Below are 16,415 nucleotides of genomic sequence, written 5' to 3' on the forward strand. Positions count from 1 at the left end.
GTAGTGGAAAGATGTCCTATGAAATGGAATTAATTAAAATGCTATGGAAAGTAAATAAGAATATGTCACAAAGAAAGCAGTCAAATAACATTACCTATTTGGTTCTAATCTACCTAAAATCTAGATAGATGCTTAGTGTCTACTTAAAATTCTTAATTTTAATCTTTAATACAACTTCACTGGATCACAAATAGGTCATAAAAGCCTTGCTTTCATTGCAATTTATACACGTATACAAACACACACACACACAGAGTAAGAATTTTGTTTGATTTGATTTGTGTCACAGAGATATCCAATTTTATATTTATGAAAATCAATGGAAGAAAAATGATCATGTATATAGAATGCAAAGATAATAAAACACATCAGTTAACAAAAACACCTTTTAGCTTCTTTTACTACAAATAAAAATATAAGTAATTCAGCCTAAAATTGAGGAAGCTCAATAGCAAATAAGTTTTTTCTTCAAATGATTAACTCAAAATGTTGTTGAGACTTATAGGACTTCTTTCCCTGAATACCTCAATTTTCAAATATGTCCTGTACTCAAAAAAATGATGCCAAAATAGTATGAGCTGGAGAAAACAATATTTTTTTCATTTTTGCAAAAATTATTTAATAAAGGACATTTACAAAAAGAGGAATTTCAGGAAATAGTATATTCATGTAAGACTTAATAAGCTGTAACAAATTTTTCCATTTATGTAACACAACTTTTGAAAATTGTCAAATTGTCAACTTCTAACTAACTATAGCAACAGTAAATCTTTCAATTATGGAAGCATTTCTCAATTTAAAATTAAGCAATAAGATTTTAATTGCAATCTTTAAGTTATGACCTTTAAAAAATAAATTCTAAAAAATCATGACTCAGTATCAAAATGTCTACAATATAACCTAGAAACTTATTTAGATTCCTCCCTATAAGATGCTAATCAAATTTGTTTCAAACAACTAAATTTATCAGAGATAATTCATTACAAAGTACGTTCAATAATACAAATTCAACCACTTAAGATGTAAAATTGTATCTAAATAGTAGTGATCAGTATATATTATACAGAAAAAATGTGCAATTTTGCAACTTAGTATGTTTTAAAATGTATAAACACAAACTTAGAATGAAGTACCCTCTTGATTAAATGATTTCTGTTAAAGGAAAAAAATGTTTTTACCACCTTTAATAACTGTGTATACATAAATCCTAGATGCGCAATAATCACTCAGAAGAGTATATCAGATTCAAAAATGATTCCCTAAATGGGCTTTTAACATCAATAGATATTGTATCCATGAATACGTTCGATATTTAAAAAGTACAATAGCTATTATTTGGGTTTAATTTTTAACTTGTGGTCCATATATTTCCATGCAGAATATGTCTCCCTTTAAATAAAATCTCTTTCTGGTATAACTTAGTGGTTGGTAGGTTTTTAAAATGATGTGTGAAGGCAATTTTGCATAGTGGGAAAAGCCCACTTTAGTCTAAAAAGAGCCCCCAAACTATCTCTCAGCTTTAAATCATCCATGGGTTCTGTGACTGCTTTCAAATATTTCACATTTCTAACCCTTAATCCATTACTTGGGCTGAAATATTCCTCTTTCCAGGTGGTTATGAACATAAAGTTCAATATACACAAAGTTTCTTGTCCTGTGTCTGTCCTACAGCAGGTGTTCTAAAGAGGCCAGGTAGAATTTGCAAATTATAGCACCTATTCAGATCACAAGCAAAGAGTTCTCAGGTACTTAAATTCAAGGTCTCAAATTGGGACTTTGGAGGACACATACCTTAACTCAACAGAATATCACAATGACAATCTGAAAACACTTCCCCCAACCCTAATGTTGAAGTTTCCAATATTACTGCTTACTTCATTCATTAGGGAAGTTGTTATTTTGTGTTTTCATAATGAAAGAAAAAGTATTCCAAATAAATTTCCCAAGATTTTTTACTATTTTAATAAAGAATACTAGTCACATATTCACTTCAGATTTTTTAATGGTAAAAGTGTTGTTGGTAATTTTTATTAAATGCTCTTTTGTTTTATTTGACAGGAAGCTATATCTTCCAGGAAGGTAACCCTATAATCACTTGCATGCAGAAAGAGATACAGATGTCTCTTCCTATCTGAATTACTCATTATTAAAATCACATACCTAAGACACGATGTTCTGAGAAGAGGGGGAAATGTTGATTATTCTGTTAACTGACATAGAAGGACCTCCTAGAAGTACACATTGTGCTCTTTTTCCAAGAATAAGCAACAGAAATAATCAAATTAATCAAAATAACTACCACATCACAGGGCAGAAAAACTGATCCTGAGATGAAGAGCCAAATATAAAAAATTATAAACTAACTTCTTGAGTATCTCTAAAGCTTTTCCATTAATCTATTTTACTCTCTGTTTCTCTCTTGAAAATTCCCATCCTTTTCCTATTTCAGCATTAGAATGCAAATAAAGAGAAAAGCAGTTTAATTTTTACTATTTACAACTTTCACATTCGATTTGAAAAATACTTCATGAATTTAATTTTTCATTTTAAGTCAGAAAATGTGTGCATTTTATCTTTATATTTGCAGTTTGTTACTTTTGTCCACCACAAATTTGTATTTTTCAAGACAGGAAATGTTTTGGAAGAATCAATAATTTATCAAAATAAATATATTTTCAAAAATACTTTAAAATGTACTTTCTTGAAAAATATGCTATTTTGTTTTGTAAAATTTTAGTCCCTTGATCTATAATTTTTCTATCAATAGAAAAGGGTTTTATGTAAAAATAGGGAACTTGAGTTCCTTCACATGACAGTAGAAGATAATATGAAGAATTTAAATGATAAGTTGTTTCTGAAAAGATCCTAAAAGAACAAAAAGGAATACTTTATAAGACAATATTGGCCTTGGCAATTAAACAAACCCTGCATTAAATATTGACCTTCTGTAATATGGATAAATCAGAGTCTCAGTGAAATTCAGTTTCTTCTTCTGTTAAATAGGAACAAGGACACTCAACTTACTAAAGCTGTAAGAAAAAACAATTGATATGTATCCAATAGCAAGCAAGTAATCATAATAAGGTACTTAGAAAATGTGATACTCAGAAATTGTCACTTCACTACTTGCTTTCCCTACATTATCATGACTTCTAGACAATTAATACTATTAATATCAGATTATTTAGTGCTTTCAAGGACAGAAAAAAAATTCACCAAGTATTTTTCAAACCATTATGAAAAATTCCCCCATAATTGTGCATTATGTTGCATGATAAAAAGGAATAATAATAGTTATCAAAGCAGCAGTAGTCGCAGTAGTAAAAAGAACATACCTGAAAATAATTGTTTCGTTGGGGCACTAAGTTGTGCTTGCTTTGAAACTCTGTAAGCAGCATCTGAACCTTTTGAATTCTTTCTGTTTGTGCAAAAGCCCGTTGTTTTTGATATTCCCTCTGGAGAATTGTGAAAATCTAGAGCTTTTAGTACATCAACTGGAGCAGCTGAAAAATACATTAAAAATAGGGAAAAGTAATTGAACAAATAATCTAATATAAAAATGAGTTATTTTTTAAGCAGAGGAAATTTTAGTCCTACTTCTCAAATCTGTGTACCACCTGCCATGTTTCCTTAACACTAAGTTGTGGGGATGAGGAGTGGAGGAGCAGGTAAACTATAAACTGCAACTTTCTCAAACACAAAATATCTCAATCAGAAACCAAATTACGGAAAAACAAAACATATTGAAAAAGCCAGCATTTGTACATATCCCATTAATTTCTAATAAACTTACTATATTCAACTATTCATAATTTAAACAGAGGTGATTGTAAAGATTCAAATTCACAATGAATGTTATATATAAGCATTATAAAATGTGTAGTTATTAAGCCATATTGAATGCTCAATGATAAGTTAAAAGCTGTTTAAAAGAATAGGTAACAAAATATAATGCCCTTGCTTTTGAGCGCTTTCCTATGAAAGGCCCTGGTGATACAAAGGTGTTTTTTTTTCCCCTTTTTATGTAGCCTCATGGTCCCTAGAATAGGTTGTTTGTTGGCAGAACCATAAATTTCCCAAATCCAATCCATTTCAGCTACCTCCTGCTACTAACCTTAAACTTTCCCTTTGTAAGTGTAATCCTTTGAATAAACTTTGTTTCAAAGGGCTTCATGGAATATATTCACATACCATGCAATTCACCCACTCAAAGTATAAAATCTGTTCATTGAGGTACATTGCCAGAAAAACATCTAGTTCTGATTTATTGACTATGCCAAAGCCTTTGACTGTGTGGATCACAATAAACTGTAGAAAATTCTGAAAGAGATGGGAATACCAGACCACCTGACATGCCTCTTGAGAAAACTGTATGCAGGTGAGGAAGCAACAGTTAGAACTGGACATGGAACAACAGACTGGTTCCAAATAGGAAAAGGAGTACGTCAAGGCTGTATATTGTCACCCTGCTTGTTTAACTTATATGCAGAGTACATCATGAGAAACGCTGGGCTGGAGGAAGCACAAGCTGGAATCAAGATTGCCGGGAGAAATATCAGTAACCTCAGATATGTAGATGACACCACCCTTATAGCAGAAAGTGAAGAATTGAAGAGCCTCTTGATGAAAGTGAAAGAGGAGAGTGAAAAAGTTGGCTTAAAGCTCAACATTCAGAAAACTAAGATCATGGTATCTGGTCCATTACTTCATGGCAAATAGATGGGGAAACAGTGGCTGACTTTATTTTGGGGGGCTCCAAAGTCACCACAGATGGTGATTGCAGCCATGAAATTAAAAGACACTCTTTGGAAGGAAAGTTATGAACAACCTAGACAGCATATTAAAAAGCAGAGACATTACTTTGTCAACAAAGGTCTTGTCTAGTCAAGGCTATGGTTTTTCCAGTAGTCATGTATGGATGTGAGAGTTGGACTATAAAGAAAGCTGCGTGCCCAAGAATTGATGCTTTTGAACTGTAGCATTGGAGAAGACTCTGGAGAATCCCTTGGACTTCAAGGAGATCCAACCAGTCTATCCTAAAGGTGATCAGTCCTGGGTGCTCATTGGAAGGACTGATGTTGAAGCTGAAACTCCAATACTTTGGCCACCTGATGGGAAGAGTTGATTCATTGGAAAAGACCCTGGTGCTGGGAAAGATTGAGGGCAGGAGGAGAAGGAGATGACAGAGGATGAGACGGTTGGATGGTATTACTGACTCAATGGACATGAGTTTGGTTAAACTCTGGGAGTTGGTGATGGACAGGGAGGCCTGGCATGTTGCAGTTCATGGGGTCGTGAAGAGTCAGACACGACCGAGTGACTGAACTGAACTGAACTGTGGTATATTATACTGATCTTCCCTGGTGGCTCAGTGGTAAAGATTCAGCCTGTCAATGCAAGAGACTTGGGTTTGATCCCTGGGTTGGGAAGATCCTCTGGAAAAGGAAATGGCAACTCATTCCAGTATTCTTGCCTGGGAAATCCCATGGAGGAGACTGGTGGGCTACAGTCCATGGGATCACAAAAGAGCTGGATACGACTTAGTGACTAAACAACTTCTTATACTATCCATTCTTTAAATTGTTGTAAAATATATACAACATAAATTTTTGCCATTTTAACCATTTTAAAGTGTACAATTTAATAGCATTATTAAATTCACAATATTATGCAATCATCAATACTATATCCAAAACTTTTTCATTAGCCCAAACTGAAACTGTTTAAGCATTAAGCAATAAGTCTCTATTCCTCTCCTCTGCCCAGGCCCTGGTAACTGATAATTTAGTCTCCATTTCTACGAAGTTTGCTAGTCTAGAAATTTCAAATAAGTGGAACAATATAGTATCTCTAAAAATACTAAAAAAAATAAAAATATTAAACATAGAAGTACCGCATGACCAAACAATGTCATTCTTAGGTATTTACTTAAGTGAATTGAAATTCGGAATTTAAAACAGACATCTGTATGTGAATGTTCATTGCAACATTATTCACAATAATGAAAAAGTGAAAACAAACCAAGTTTCCATCAATGTGTGAACAGATTCACAAAAAGCGATATATACATATAATAGAATGTGATTCAACCAGAAAAGGAATGAAATTCTAATACATGCTACCACATGGAACCTTTGAAACACAATAGTGCATTGAATAAACCAGATACAAAAGGATAAATGATTTTTTAGACTCTTGGATTCCCTGGTCCACAACTAAATATTTACTTAATTCACTAAGCAAATCAAAACATGATTTAGTTGGTGTAAGCATTGTTATAAAAACAGACCTAGGAATCATATTACTCAATATACTCATATTCCTTGGCTTTCTATGTTTAATCAAAAATAATCAAAATAAATAATCAAAAATAAAAATATTCATATAAGACTATATGTTGGCCAATCTATCACTGAGCATGTCTGAGGCTGCAAGTATATAGATTTTATTTAATTAATTAGACTACAAATATTTAGATTCTACTTAAGGAGGCACTAAACATAACCCAATAATTATGTGGGAGGTAGTATCTGTTGTTCTATAGAGATGCATGCAGTTTTCTTTCATTCCAAAGGAAAAGAGATCACATTTGTTTGAAAGTGAGAAAAATATTACTCATTTGAAAAGTTTCAGTTGTTAGTTAAAAAAATAGAATTGCCATCAAATTTCAAATACGTTGGATTTTATAAGTACACTGTTTGGGGAGGACTTAAAATGAAAATGGGGCTGCTTGTAAAACCAGTTAATAACATTACCATGATTTATCACACTATACAAAGTAGAGAGTGACCTGCAACAGAGTGGTGCTCTTTGAAAATTACAATTTCAATTAATATTTTTAGCATTAACTAGTGTCACTTATAGAATGTACAAAGGGATGATTGAATGAGTGCATGAGAAATGTGCATTTGGTCATTTCCTTAGTTAATTAAATTTTGGGGATATTAACTTCTATATGTACAATCATGTTTAATGAAGCTTTATATAATTTGTCTTTTATCTTATAAGAAATGTACTTCCCTTTAATAATAATGACCACCTATTTCATCAAACTTTCAAATGAAAATAACACATTAACCAGTAGAGTACACATGTTCCAAATTATTAAAAAGAAAAAAATATACTGGAAATCAGAATATTGAAGGATCAAATATAGTCCTCTTTCATTCAGCCTTGGAATATTTAAAAGAATAACATCCAATAACAATTTTGGCTAAGTCCTGCTTTAAATGGGCATTTTTTAAGGACACTACAATACCTGACTATTTTTACATTCTTCTTTTGTCTTACCATAAAACTAAGAAAATAATAACTATATTAGGTTCCATGTCCAAAGAACCTAACATGGGACAGTAACTAGATTAAACTCTTCCTAGGTTAACCCTCACAAAGTTTGCAGGTCGTGTTCTTATCCCTACTATGCAGATGAAGGAACTGAGAACCAGAACACAAATTAAGGATACCCCTAAAGTTTGTGCAAAATCAAACACAGGTTCGTTCCACTTCATTGCTATAGCCCATAAACAAACATACCGTGAAAAGAAACTTAAAAGATAAATATACTAAAACCATCTTGAGCCAGTCCATTGATTCCTAAGGTTTATATTAGATTTAAATTAAACTCAGTTCATGCTTCAGGGTACAAATTACTCTGAAGGAAACTGTTTCTAAAAGCACAGCATCTTATCTGCTTATTTTATCTAAACTTCTTGCACTAAAGCCATCAGCATAAGTACATCCCAATAAGGTAAAGACTTCAGGATTGACATGAACACAGCTATGAAAGCTGTAATTCTTTCCTGAAGAAAATGGTGCAGCTTCACAGTCACAGTCTCAGTAAATAATACATAAAACAGTCTTTTATGTCTCCTTCTCTCCAAACTCTCTCTTAACAGGATGACCTTTTCCAACAGCACAGGTTTTGTCACATTTGTTAGCTCCTACTTTGAAAACAATATGATAAAAACATCCTCCCTCTACAGGATTCTATCTAAGGGCTCTATTTTTCAAGCCTAAATAGGCTTCTATGTAGAGACATATGATATGAAATAATAATTCACTCTAAAAATAGGGGTATATAATAAATATTGCAAATAATTTTTCCTAAAAAGTCATATAAAGTTACAAAATGTAAAATTCAGTTAATCAAGTCTTAAAGATGTTTCCTCTGAAGTAAACAAAATAATAAATTAAGTCACTTATTTAACTCATTTGATACCATAATTATAGCATTTAACAAATTCCCATAACATAGGTTCTATGGACTTACATATACACACATGCATAGCTGGGAGAAACTAGTCCACATTTTTTTAACTGAACTTCAAATGTTTAAAGTTTAAAAGCAGTAATTATTATAGCTTAACTTGATACATCTAAAACAATTATGATTTCAATGTTCAAAGAAATTCTTAAATGTCCCTAATATTTTAATTGTTTCTGTTTCACCAATCTGATGGCACAGATCATGATTAGCATTTCAGATGTACCCAATCAGCATAATACTTTATTCAATAATATTTTTTGCGTCTTTTAGTGTATACTTTTTTCTTTATTAAATGAGAAAATAGGATAGCAGACCCAGTGCATTACTACAATAGTCATTTAACCGGTTTCAATGACTTTTCTCATCTGCATACCACAGCTTGAGTGAGTTTCCAAAATTCCCATGCCTTAAGTCACTTTGCTTAAGTTTCTTCAGAGAACCCCATCAATTTCCAGGTGGTTTGCACATACCTTGAATATAAAATCTTAATAATGTGGACACACGCACTTACTCGTCCAGTCTGATGCTACTACATCTTCACCTTTTATCTCATTCCCCCTTTATGCCTTTCTCAGTCAGATTTCTTCCCATACTGAACTCAGACTTCACAGACTATTCACCACGTTTTTTTCTCCTGTCTTTGAGCTTTTATAAATCCTATTCTAAGGAAAACTTAGTATATAACTGATGTGCAGTCTCTTCCCAAAGGCATTCTCTAGTTGGGTTAGATGTACCTCTATCGTAGTACTTTCTACACTTGGTTTTAATTATTTGACTACCCTTATATATTTGGAGGAAGCACAAGCTGGAATCAAGATTGCCGGGAGAAATATCAATAATCTCAGATATGCAGATGACACCACCCTTATGGCAGAAAGTGAAGAAGAACTAAAGAGCCTCTTGATGAAAGTGATAGAGGAGAGTTAAAAAGTTGGGTTAAAGCTCAATATTCAGAAAACGAAGATCATGGCATCTGGTCCCATCACTTCATGGGAAATAGATGGGGAAACAGTGGAAACAGTGGCTGACTTTATTTTTCTGGGCTCCAAAATCACTGCAGATGGTGATTGCAGCCCTGAAATTAAAACACACTTACTCCTTGGAAGGAAAGTTATGACCAACCTAGACAGCATATTAAAAAGCAGAGACATTACTTTGCCAACAAAGGTCTGTCTAGTCAAGGCAATGGTTTTTCCAGTGGTCATGTATGGATGTGAGAGTTGGACTATAAAGAAAGCTGATCGCCGAAGAATTGATGCTTTTGAACTGTGGTGCTTGAGAAGACTCTTGAGAGTCCCTTGGACTGCAAGGAGATCCAACCAGTCCATCCTAAAGGAGATCAGTCCTGGGTGTTCATTGGAAGGACTGATGTTGAAGCTGAAACTCCAGTAGTTTTGCCACCTGATGTGAAGAGCTGCCTCATTGGAAAAGACCCTGATGTTGGGAAAGATTGAGGCTAGGAGGAGAAGGGGACAAGAGAGGATGAGATGGTTGGATGGCATCACCAAGTCAATGGACAAGGGTTTGGGTGGACTCTGGCAGTTGGTGATGGACAGGGAGGCCTGGCGTGCTGCAGTTCATGGGGTCGCAAAGAGTCAGACATGACTGAGCAACTGAACTGAACTAATTTGCCTAGTGGGCTTCCCAGGTGGCACTAGTGGTAAAGAATCTGCCTGCCAATGCAGGAGATCTAAGAGACCCGAGTTTGATCCCTGGATTGGGAAGATTCCCCGGAAGAGGAAATGGCAACCTACTCCTGTATTCTTGCCTGGAGAATCCCATGGACAGAGGAGCCTGGTGGACTATGGTCCATAGGGTCTGACATGACTGAGCAACAGAGGACACACACATTTGTCTATTACTTACTTGCCTGCCCTTTTCCAAAACTAGAAGAGAACAAGTACACATGCATACACACACACAAACACCCATGTACTATATAAAATATTGTATAATGTAAAACACATTAACGTGAAACATAGAAGCAACTTCCTCTGAAGCCCACAGGACTTTCTTGTCTTGAAACAAAAATTTGTGAGGGCCTAGTATGTCTTTCCTGTCTTGTTCTGTTGATCTCTTTAACACCTCCACTCATCCATTAGACTATCCCAGGTCTTTATTCCTTCCTCCTTGGTGCCTCCAATATCTGCTCAGATTACTGTTCTAAGGTCACACAAATGCTTTGACTGTTTATTCTCTAATTCCTCCTTTTTCTGCACATACTCCCTTGAGTAGTAAGTAGTCCATAGCAGCATTGCAGTGTTGGAATACCAGGCTGGTTTGAATCCCAACTCTGGCACTTAGCATCTGTATTATTTGGACATATTACTTTACTGCTTTGTACCTCAGTTTCAACATCTGTAAAATGAGAATAATAAAAATATCTACCTGAAACAGTTTTTGTGAGAACTGACTTGGTATTTGAAATAATACTAGGAAAACTATGCTTCTGTATTAAGACCTCCTTGCTGCCTAAAATTTTTCTCTGGAACATGAAATAAGAATGCTTTTAGATGGTTGAAAATAGAAGAAGCTTAATATTGTATGACATATGAAACTTACATGAAATTTAAATCTGTGTCCATAAGTAAGGTTTATATTGTACATACAGCTGCAGCTATTCATTAACTTATTGTCTGTAACTGCTTTTGCACTACAAGGACAGAGCTTTGTACCTGATAGACATTGGGTGGCCCTCAAAAGCTAAAATATCTGCCATGTGGTCCTTTTAAGCTGAGTCTTGAATAGATTCATCAATGAAGAGGAAGCAATAGAAATATCAAATGTGACAGCACAGATACAAGACAGTACAGAGTTCAAAAAAATGGAACTCTTCTTGTCTTGACAAGACATCAACACTGAATAAATTTAGGTGTTCAAAGTCTCCCTTGGGGGCATCTTGGCTTCTGAGGACTTCTTGAGAAAAATCACATTGCCACCATGAAAATGCACAACCACAAACTCCAAGTGAGACATCTACACGAATTCCGACCTGCTTCCTCAACCCCAAATTTTATGCTCTGGTTGAAACAAACTTCTCTCAAGTTTTTAAAATTTACTGTACTCTGTTGAAGATTCTTTTTTCAATCCTCCATCAACTGACCAAGGATAATTCAGTTTTTTTTTTTCTTTTTCAACCCTATCAATATAATTTCCTGGAGATTTTTTAAAACATGTAGATGTATGGGTCTAACTCCAGAACTAGCATCTAGTATGATGGAGCAGGGAGTGGGGAGGGTCCCTAGGCATTTATATGTTTTAAAGTTTCCCAAATGAGTCTAATGTGTAACTGGGCAGTGAACTCAGACCTGATCAATCTTTTGATATCAACCTAAACATGATTTTCTTCAGGAAATCGTTTCTTATCTACCCCTAGGCTGGGTTATATGACCCTTTCATAGGATCCCAAGTTCCCTTGGATAGCTCCACACTCTATTTTGTTCTTTTGCTTAATTATTTATTTTTACTCTAGGCTGTGTGCGCTCAGTCATAGCGTATATCTAAATTATGGCCTTGATTTCCTTAATTAGGTGGTCTTGATTGCCACCTAATTTCTCTCTCTCTCTTTGCTAAACTTGTAATTTATTGGTTAATATCTGCCTCCCAGTAGATCATAAATCCCCTGACAGCAAACATCAGCACTATGGGTGTTCACTGTAATATTCATAAATAACATAGTACCTGACACATAGTAATAAAAAATAGAAATATGGTTAATAAATGCATGAGTAAATGAGCAGCCACATTCTGCCCCAGAGTTGAAGTTTCTTTCTCAACAGTCTCAGAAGAAACAAGGAGAGGGTTGAAAGTGGCCTTTACTAACAGCACCTTGAAGAGCTTGACAAATCTGGCTGTTTCCATTTGATTCGGGTATGGCAAGAACACAGGTGTGAAGTAATCTTACTAAAGAATGCTAGATGTTTTCCCCACTCTAGTGAGTCACTTATTCTCACCTTGTACCTCACATCAAAGGCCAGAAATGAAGCATATCCTTATAGAGAGAAATAATAAAATAAGACATAGAAAGTGATATCAGCCATCTACCACCCAATCGTGAAATGCTTTGAAGCTCTATTCAAAAAAATAAAACAACAGAAGAGCTATTTTGTTTATGTGGTAGTGGGAAGCAGGACTGGCAAAAGAAAAAAATAAGAGAGAATTGACTATTCATTATAATATAACTATTACCAACATCCTGTTGTTTTTCAAAATCATAAAAGCCCTTAATAAAGAATCTAAAATGTAAGATTCGACAAGTGAATAGACAACAGTTAATAACAATTCCTGCAGTTGGGATAGCCCAACTTCCAACCCAAGTGTGGTATTTATTATTCGTGTAACTTTGGATAAGCTGCTTACCCTTCTTAGACTTAGTCTCTTCAACTTAACCAAATACTGATAATTAAATGAGAAATGGAATTTTAAATTCTTGGAGAATAGTGTCTAAGTACTCGATAAAAAGAATACTTAAAAATTTTGTTAACAAATTTGTCAAAAATTCAACCTTTCTGAGCATCCAATAGTCCCGGGTGCCACCAGCGCTTCCACAGGTCTGTAATCCACTTGATTCCTCATATTCATTTCCGCTGACTACCCTGCGAAAGCTCTTACAGTTGAGTATAAGACTGAACAGTTTTTATCTCTAAAACTGTTTTTTAGCTTTTTAGGTGTTTTTTTTTTAATTTCTAAAGATCCATTGGATATCATCCATGAAAAGTATGCAATGCTTAGCAATCTCTCCAGCATGTTCTTATGTCATTCTAGGGACATACAACCCCAGGAGGCTTCCTGAAACTTTGACAGCTTAAGCTGTCAAGTTCATTGTCCCATTACCACCCTGCAATACAACTTGACATTAAAGCACTGATATCATTGAAATTGTTTCCTTTTCAATAATTTTGTCTTTGCATCACATAAACATTAAGATAACTCTAGACAAACCCTAATGTGTTATTAGAAGATTTTAAAAAACTAATATTTTAGTGTCTGACCTCTGATGCTATTACTTCATTTATTTCAAACCCACACATGACGCATACCAATCTTGTATTATAAACTAACATGAAGTATTAGAAAACAAAACATATCAACCTAGATTCTTCCATATTTAAAAAGGTATGGAAGTTTATCTTTAAATGCCTATATGACACAAGTAGGCTTTCCAGGTGGCCCTAGTGGTAAAGAATTCACCTGCCAATGCAGGAGAATAAGAGATGAGGGTTCAATCCCTGCATCAGGAAGATTCCCTGGAGGTGGGAATGGCAACCCAATCCAGTATTCTTCCCTGGAGAATCCCATGGACAGAGGAGCCTGGGAGGCTACAGTCCATGGGGTGGGGGATATGGGGGGGGGTGTCACAAAGAGTCGGACACAACTGAAGTGATATAGCATGGCAAAAATAAAATCAATATAAATCATGTACATGCTTTAAGTCTCTACACAATTCTTTTTGGCTTAAACTACCCAGACTTTTTGTCTATATTATGCAATTGAATCATTGTGTTCTGAAAAAATAAAAAAAGTGCAAATGGGAGAAATAAAAGGCTTGAATACATTAGTAAATTGTAAGTATATAAGACTATAGTTGTGCAGTTTACATTAAATATTCCTAGATATGGGAAACATGCCTAGGTTTGTATGTTTGTAGTGTAGAAACATGGGTTCTATAAAAAATGCTTTGCCATTTAGCCTATGTTTAGAGAATACATTTCCCTACAGGAAAAAAAAAAAGAATAAATGAAGTACAAACATCTCAAGACTCAAGTTTTGGAGAAGCAGTGTCTTATGCTCTTTGGAAAAAACAAGCATTTGATACTCAAACAAAGAATAGCATCAAATCGAGGATGACATAAACAAAGATAATATAAAATAGGAGCCTAAAGTTTTAGGAATTTTATACTTAATCAAATCAAACACCTAACAAACCTATTGGTACTACCATTTCAGAAGATAAACACTCAGTGATCAAATGTAAATGTACTTTCTTACAATTTTGTGAAAATACTAGTTTGTTTGCTTTTTTAATCACCTACACTACCATTTCAGAAGATAAACAGTGATCAAATGTAAATGTACTTTCTTACAATTTTGTGAAAATACTAGTTTGTTTGTTTTTTTAATCACCTACAGAGTAATATTCAAAACTGGAAAGGTCAGGGAAAAAATATAAAGTATTCTGACTAGAACTAATAGAAAAATATGACTCCCTACAAAATCGATTGCATTCAGGTCCCACTGATCACAATTTATTCTGTCCTATTTAATGGTTAAGAGAAATCCATAAAATACAGAATCCCAGATGTAGTATTGATTAGGAACAATAAATGGGTTTCTTAGTAGTAAAAAACCCATTTGCCAATGCAAGATACGTAAGGGACGCCGACTCGATCCCTGTGAATGTTGGCTTGAAGCTCAACATTCAGAAAACAAAGATCATGGCATCTGGTCCCAATCACTTCATGGGAAATAGATGGAAAAACAGTGGAGACAGTGTCAGACTTTATTTTTTCGGGCTCCAAAATCACTGCAGATGCTGATTGCAGCCATGAAATTAAAAGACGCTTACTCCTTGGAAGGAAAGTTATGACCAACCTTGATAGTATATTAAAAAGCAGAGACATTACTTTGCCAACCAAGGTCCGTCTAGTCAAGGCTATGGCTTTTCCCGTGGTCATGTATGGATGTGAGAGTTGGACTGTGAAGATAGCTGAGTGCTGAAGAATTGATGCTTTTGAACTGTAGTGCTGGAATAGACTCTTGAGAGTCCCTTGGACTGCAAGGAGATCCAACCAGTCCATTCTAAAGGAGATCAATCCTGGGTGTTCATTGGAAGGACTGATGCTAAAGCTGAAACTTCAATACTTTGGCCACCTCATGCGACGAGTTGACTCACTAGAAAAAACTCTGATGCTGGGAAAGGTTGAGGGCAGGAGGAGAAGGGGACGACAGAGAATGAGATGGCTGGATGGCATCACCGACTCTATGGACATGAGTTTGAGTGAACTCCGGGAGTTGGTGATGGACAGGGAGGCCTGGCGTGCTGTGATTCATGGGGTCACGGAGAGTCGGACACGACTGAGCAACTGAACTGAACTTTTTTATAAATGACAAATATTTGAGAACTAAGGAGAAAAATCCCCTTCGTGGATCACTGCCTTGGCAAAAGGGCTTGCAAAACTCAATGAGCCATGCTGTGTAGGGCCACCAAAGATGGACAAGTCATAGCAGAGAGTTCTGACAAAACATGATCCACTCCAGGATGGAGTAAAAACCACCCCAGTATACTTGCCGTAGGAACCTCATAAACTGTATAAAAGGATAAAAGGTATGACACTGAAAGATGAGTCCCCCGGTCAGAAGGTGTCCAATATGCTACTGGGGAAAAGTGGAGGAGACTCACCAATAGCCACAGAAAAAACAAAGCAACTGGGCCAAAGAAGAAGTGATACTCAGTTGTGGATGTGTCTGGTGATAAAAGTAAAATCTGATGTTGCAAAGAACAGTATTGCATAGAAACCTGGAATCTTAGGTCCATGAATCAAGGTAAACTGGATGTGGTCAAGCAGGAGGTGGTAAGAATAAACACTGACATCTTAGCAATCAGTGAACTAAAACAGAGAATGGGAAAATGTAATTCAGATGACCATTATATCTACTCCTGTAGGGAAGAATCCCATAGAAGAAAGGGAGTAGTTCTCATAATCAACAAAGAGTCCAAAATGTGGTACTTGGGTGCAACCTCAAAAATGACAGATGATCTTGGTTTGTTTCCAAGGCAAATTATTCAACATCACAGTAATCCAGGCCTATACTCCTACCACTAATGCTGAAGAAGCTGAAGTTGATCAGTTCTGTGAAGAATTAGACTTCCTAGAACTAACGCACCCAAAAAAACGATGTTCTATTCATCACTGGGGATTAGAATGCAAAAGTAGGAAATCAAGATATGCCTGGAGTAACAGGCAAGTTTGGCCTTGGAAAACAAAATGAAGCAGGGCAAAGGATAACTGAATTCTGCCAAGAGAATCCATTGGTGATAGCAAATATCCTTTTTCAAAAACACAAGAGAAGACTTTACACACGAACATCACCAAAACAGTCAATACCAAAATCAAATTGATTACATTCTTTGTAGCCAAAAAAGGAGAAG

The 16,415-nt window shown here is 35.2% G+C and overlaps 1 protein-coding gene across 1 annotated transcript in view; it reads right to left on the reverse strand.

The window, feature by feature from the left end:
• Positions 1–16,415, reverse strand: part of COL11A1 (collagen type XI alpha 1 chain) — a 223,414-nt gene that overhangs the window by 190,514 nt on the left and 16,485 nt on the right. The window contains exon 2 of the mRNA XM_055403175.2: positions 3,336–3,503. Within this exon, the coding sequence (XP_055259150.1) occupies positions 3,336–3,503 (168 nt within the window). The remainder of the gene's footprint in view (positions 1–3,335; positions 3,504–16,415) is intronic.

The sequence above is a fragment of the Moschus berezovskii genome, chromosome 4 (genome assembly GCF_049115385.1).
Source record: "Moschus berezovskii isolate FMDL1 chromosome 4, NW_MosBer_1.0, whole genome shotgun sequence".
NCBI lineage: Eukaryota > Metazoa > Chordata > Mammalia > Artiodactyla > Moschidae > Moschus > Moschus berezovskii.